Source organism: Belonocnema kinseyi, chromosome 1 (assembly GCF_010883055.1).
Source record: "Belonocnema kinseyi isolate 2016_QV_RU_SX_M_011 chromosome 1, B_treatae_v1, whole genome shotgun sequence".
Classification (NCBI taxonomy): domain Eukaryota; kingdom Metazoa; phylum Arthropoda; class Insecta; order Hymenoptera; family Cynipidae; genus Belonocnema; species Belonocnema kinseyi.
In genome coordinates, this window is record NC_046657.1 from 180156362 (window position 1) to 180161888 (window position 5527).

Genomic DNA, 5527 nt, shown 5'->3' on the forward strand with positions numbered 1-5527 from the left:
CCCTTCCACCACCAAGTAAGTGTGTGGAGGGTGTGTAAAGGAATAGAGAAGGTGTAAGAAAAATGTAAACCCTTAGGGGACACATTAGAAGCTTCCACTCATCACTAGTTTTTCGAGTGAATAGCCCCCCACGTGAGATTAATGTCAAAGAATTTTTTATTGAATACATTCATACTGAATTATAGAAGATTTATATTTATATTTGCGTTTGGGTATTACTATAAACAATAGTGTGATTTTATATTATATACTTCAACTTAGACAGGATACATTTTGAATGTAATCAACATATCTTCGCGATTAGGGGATTTACATTAAGCTTGTTTCTCTGAGTAGAAACTCTGTCATCCTCAAATTTCAAAAGTCAAAGCACAGAGTGATTTCAATATCGAGTGAAAAAAGGTCTTTGAAGTTTAAAAAAGACTTCGAAAGAAAATGAAGAGGCAGCAGAAGCGCTATTGCGAATGTTGAAGACAGAAAGAACAAGCAAGAAACCAGCTAGTATTGTGAATTTTTTCAAAGTAAGTTACATATTGAATATATTTTTCTCATGTTACGTCGATAACGTGTGATCGATATTATGGAAATAATTCGCATCTAATCGTTCGAAACGTCAAAAGTTTTTACTGACCAATAGTAAAGTTAGATAAAAATATTAAGTGAATTGATGAATATCAGTCAGTAATTTATGCACGATATATAATTCAAAATTTTATATATTTAATATTGAAAATCGAATAATTTCCTTGCAATTCGGCGCTATAGTAGAATCATTAATTTATTTTCAAAACTAGTCGATGAATCAATCTTTATTCTTCAACAGAAACAATCATTATCAAACACTGACACTTCCTTCCACAAAAAATCTATTCCTTCTAATGCTGGTGCAGACGTTAGTTTGGTTGAGGGAAGTCCATACGTCGTTCAGATTGAGAATACAGGTACAAATTTATTTCGAAATAAAAATTATAGTTAGATAAATTTTTTTCTGATCTGTGACTGTGGGTGATTTTTGCTGGTGCATAATGATGAGCAATTTGCATTTCTCTTCAAATATTAAAAATAACTTCCTATACAACATGCACAACAGAAATACTTTTTGACATCACAAATTATTCTCTATTGAAGACACGTATAATTGAAGAAAGATGTTTTTTACAGAGAAAGTGACAGAAGCTTCGTCTGTTAGTTCTGATTTTTCTAAGAAAGTTAGAAGGACACCAGTCCAAGACGAGATAAGCAAGAAGATCGCTTCACTCAGAGTCGATCTACTAACTGTTATCCAAAAACAAGAAGCTGGACTTGACAGTGACAGTTTAGGCAATGAAATTAAAAAATTGAAAGCAGAAATTTCGAAAAACAAAGGCAATCTTGATTCTCTGAAAAATAATGCAAGAAGACAGAAACAGTTTAAAGATCAGAGGAAAAATGCATTGAAGCGAGTATGCGAAAATCATCCAGACATTGCTGAAAAAACTCTTAAAATTCATGAAACTACTGGAAGACCGAGGCTGGAAGTCAATCAACCTGACTTGATGAAGACAATTATTCAGCTTGCAACATTTGGAGCATCTGCTGAAGAAAAGAGTGGGAGCGAAGCTTTAAATAGTTGTCGTACGTTACCTGAACTCTGTGAAGAGTTGAAAATATTCGGCTACAATATTTCGAAAAGTGCTGCATATTTACGTCTCCTTCCTCGAAATTCAAAGACAATTGAAGGAAGGAAACATGTTAAAAATGTAATATATAAAAAGTAATAAAGAGACGATTTCTCATACTAAACGAAAATATAAATAAATAAACTCACTTCTATTGATTTTTCCAGATTAGATTGCCTGATCATGATTGTGTAGTTGCAGAAAGGCATACGCTAATACCATCAGTATATGCATTAATTATTGGTAAACCGAATGAAATGGGACGCCCGGATGCGGTGACTTATTCAGGTCCAACTTATATAGCAATTCGAAGTGGAAAGCACGCATTATCTACGGCCTCAACACACTCAAAAGATTTTGAACGGCTTCTGAAATGGACTTATTTAGTAAATTAATGTTGTACCAGCTTGGATCAATGAACCCTGTATTGTTCTTGTCGGTTGATAGAGTTCCCGATGAAAATTCTCGATATTCGAAAGTTATTCAACATGCCATCGATTATTTCAAGAAGTATGATCTTGATGCAATTTTCATTTTCACTAATGCACTAGGAAGAAGGGCATTCAACCGCGTTGAAAGGAGAATGGCACAACTTAGTAGAGAGTTGTCACGATTAGTGTTGGAACACGATCATTTTGGATCTCATCTCAAGGCGTCTGGCAAAACAGTTGATCCAGGTCTTGAGAAAAAGAATTTCGCTTACGCTGGGCAAGTTTTGAGTGAAATTTGAAGTTAAATATCTATAGATAAATATCCTGTAACAGCTGAGCATATTCAGTCTGATGATGACCTTTCAGTACCTGGACGTCCAACAGCTTTATGTTACAGCGAGCATGTACGAGAGAGTCAATATTTATTACAGGCAAGTTTTTCTCTAATGTATATTTATAAATGATAGTTCTCCATTTTTAGATATTTTTGAAATATACTGGATAATACAAACATAATCATCATGACAGTTTATCATACGATTATTGGATCTTTACAGATTGTCAAGTGTAATGATGAATCATGCTGTACACCAATGCGAAGCAGTTTGAGATTGGTTATAAAAAATAGCTTTCTGCCACCACCATACAGCATTATTCAAACAGCTTCAGGACTTTGTGCTGCGTTACCAAATCCTGATGGCAATGACCAATTCGTATCCCTACTGTTGAGAGAATCAATTCATATTAAACCCAAACATGCAGAGTTTTTAGAAATGCCTTACGATTATTTCTGTCCATCAGTTACGAAAGATTTGATTTATAGAGTCTGCACCATCTGTGGAATATGTTTTGCCACTAAAAAATTGCAAAAACTCACAAAGAAGAAAGGCACGGTAAAGCTAATTCTGCCATTAAAACCATTCGACCACGTTCAATCGTAAAAAAACGCCAGGAAAAATACTTTTGTCATATACAAAGCGAGCCACAGGATCAACCAGATATTGTAGAGTGGATTGAAGCATATATTTTGGATGTAACTGATATTCCTGTTCCCAAAGACTCTGATGATGTAGGTGAAGTATCTATTCCTGTGATAGAAGATTTAATTTCCTGGAATAGAAATCCATTCAAAAACTGATAAAGCCAGTGCTTTAAACTATTAAAGGTCTGTTCAGAAAAAATAAATCAATCAATGCGGTACTAGAACGATATTTCTATATTTATAAGTAAAATTAGAAGAACAGATCTGAACAGACCTTTAATAGTTTAAAGAAATCACTGTTTTATACGAGAACATTACGGTCATTTTCATCAATAACGTGATTGGTGCAGCTCATGAATATTCATTGGTGTAAAATTCTATAAGTTGGTAGCAATCAAGCTTCTAGAAGTTCTAAAATAAAGGCGGAAATAAGTAACTAGAAATATTATGTTGGTACTCGTGAAATTATGAACACGCAACGACACGTTTAATTTTCTTTAATCGGTAAGCGATTAAGCGGTGAGCATTTTGGTAACAACTAATAATTATAAATATAAATAAAAACATGGATACCGAATGTGTAATGGATGTGCTTATTCCTGAAAATATGTACAAAATGATATATTTCTGGGAAGCACAAAATAATTCGAGGTTTGAGGAGAATTTCTATATAAAAGTTCTATATTTATTTTGTTTATTCGTAATGAGTCAAGGCAAATAAAAACATAATATTAAAATTAGCAAATATTAAACTTAGTTTTATTGTGTTCTTTATTGACACTAGTTTTAAAAAATTATGGGTATTGAGTGAAAAATGTGAAATTTAAATATTTTTTTCGTAAAATAAAACAATTAGATTTTGGAGTTAGATTCCAAGTTCTTCGTTTCACGTAAAAAGTATTAAAAGTAAATATTTTTTCTCTCAATAGCCATTCTCTTATTTTGAAAAGGAGTACATCTACAGTGCAAAAAAATCTCTAATTCTAATACTGGTTGAGCAAAATGATGAAATTGAATTTTGAGGTTAAATATTGAGCCCAAAAGCTTTAATTATAAAGATTAAATTCCTGTGAAAGAACGTCATTGAGAATATTAATTACATTTCAAAACAGTTCGTTTCTTTAAGTATGCATTACATTGGAACAACATTCTGTTATAATAAAAAGATTTACTTTTCTTCCAACTCAGACTAATAATTTATTTACAGTCAGTACATCCACACTTAGTAAAGAAATTAGAAGATACTCTCAGGAAAGAAAACTGTAAACGAAAAACGAGAGATTCATTACCAAACGAGCCTCCAAACAAAAAGCAGGCAACGATTGATAGATGGGGCACAGGTTCTGCTGAAGTTATGCAAAAAATTATGAATAAAGCAGTCTTAAATTATGTTGTGAAAGAAATGCAGCCATTGTCAGTTGTCGATAAACTAATTTTAATAAATTTAGTACGATTAGGGTGCCCAAAGAAAGTTTCTGTAATGTCTTTGACAACATTAAAAAATAGAATCACAGATACTCATAAAGAAATGAAAAGTCATCTCTGTGAAACACTTGAAAAAGTAAGCGTAGTCTCAGCAGCAGCTGATTTGTGGTCAAAAGAAAAAAGGTAAAAGATTTTTTTTAAATAACTAAATAATATAATTATATTAAAATTAGGAGTCATAAAAGTGTAAAGTGTAAAAACTTTTTTTTACATTAAACTAAACAATACTTGATATTCCATAGGAGCTACTCAGGCATTAAAGTGCACTGGCTTGATCAAGAATCTCTAGAAAGAAAATTTGCGGTTTTAGCGTCTCGCAGAATTACAAGTAGTCACACTCACGACGTGATAGCACGAGAAATAAACGCAGTATTTTTACAGTATTATATTCAAAATAAAGTAAGCTATATGACAAATTTTGTCTTGAAAAAAACTGTGATACTGAATCTCAGAAACCACAAGAGAGCGATGGCAGCACTGAAAATGAGTTCTTCACATTTGCAGTCCACGAAGGTTTAGAAACTAATTTTCAAGAATTTTATGACATTCAAAAACTTGTGAAGAGTAAGTCGAAATTGACTGTGTTTCATTAATTCCCAAAGATGAAAACATTATTCATCAAATATAATACTGCTTTACCAAGTAGTGATTCGGTAGAAAGAGTATTTAACACTGCAGGTTTAATTCTAAATGAAAAGAGGAACAGACCGAATGACAAGATGTTCGAAATATTATTAATGTTGAAATTGAACAAAAATTATTATGGTGAAACATCAATTTTTGTAAAACTTATATTATTTTGTTCCATTAATAAATTATCTTTCTTGACATTATTGACATTATTTTTTATAGTAACGGCGTTACTTCACGGAAGAGTAACGGTAACGCGTTACTTTTTGAAAGAAGTAACGGTAACGGTGACGCATTACATTTTTCCGCTAACGGGGAGATCACTGACTATACATTATATA

General features: G+C 32.3%; 2 protein-coding genes across 3 annotated transcripts; both read left to right on the forward strand.

The window, feature by feature from the left end:
- Nucleotides 1–253: 253 nt before the first annotated feature.
- LOC117173210 lies at nucleotides 254–2077 on the forward strand. Its single transcript, XM_033361661.1, has 4 exons — nucleotides 254–521; nucleotides 824–941; nucleotides 1162–1739; nucleotides 1826–2077. Exons 1-4 carry the CDS (start codon nucleotides 465–467, stop codon nucleotides 2051–2053), a joined length of 981 nt encoding a protein of 326 aa, XP_033217552.1. The 5' UTR covers nucleotides 254–464; the 3' UTR covers nucleotides 2054–2077.
- Nucleotides 2078–2653: 576 nt separating this feature from the next.
- Nucleotides 2654–5292, forward strand: LOC117172545. Of its 2 annotated transcripts, none has more exons than XM_033360603.1 (3): nucleotides 2654–3162; nucleotides 4279–4679; nucleotides 4799–5292. In XM_033360603.1, the coding sequence occupies exons 2-3, from the start codon at nucleotides 4426–4428 to the stop codon at nucleotides 5073–5075; spliced, it is 531 nt and encodes a 176-aa protein (XP_033216494.1). In that variant the 5' UTR covers nucleotides 2654–3162; nucleotides 4279–4425; the 3' UTR covers nucleotides 5076–5292. The 2 variants fall into 2 exon arrangements, with proteins under 2 accessions (XP_033216494.1, XP_033216486.1); XM_033360595.1 differs by having other exon boundaries at nucleotides 2654–3158.
- The last annotated feature ends 235 nt before the right edge of the window (nucleotides 5293–5527 follow it).

What these genes read in the sequence shown, in the direction of transcription:
- LOC117173210 (XM_033361661.1), top strand. Translation starts at nt 465, where the DNA reads ATGTTGAAGACAGAAAGAACAAGCAAGAAACCAGCTAGTATTGTGAAT. An exon ending in GTATTGTGAATTTTTTCAAA is followed by an intron (nt 522 to 823) that starts GTAAGTTACATA and finishes ATTCTTCAACAG; the next exon opens with AAACAATCATTATCAAACAC. An exon ending in CGTTCAGATTGAGAATACAG is followed by an intron (nt 942 to 1,161) that starts GTACAAATTTAT and finishes TGTTTTTTACAG; the next exon opens with AGAAAGTGACAGAAGCTTCG.
- LOC117172545 (XM_033360603.1), top strand. Translation starts at nt 4,426, where the DNA reads ATGCAAAAAATTATGAATAAAGCAGTCTTAAATTATGTTGTGAAAGAA. An exon ending in TTGTGGTCAAAAGAAAAAAG is followed by an intron (nt 4,680 to 4,798) that starts GTAAAAGATTTT and finishes GATATTCCATAG; the next exon opens with GAGCTACTCAGGCATTAAAG.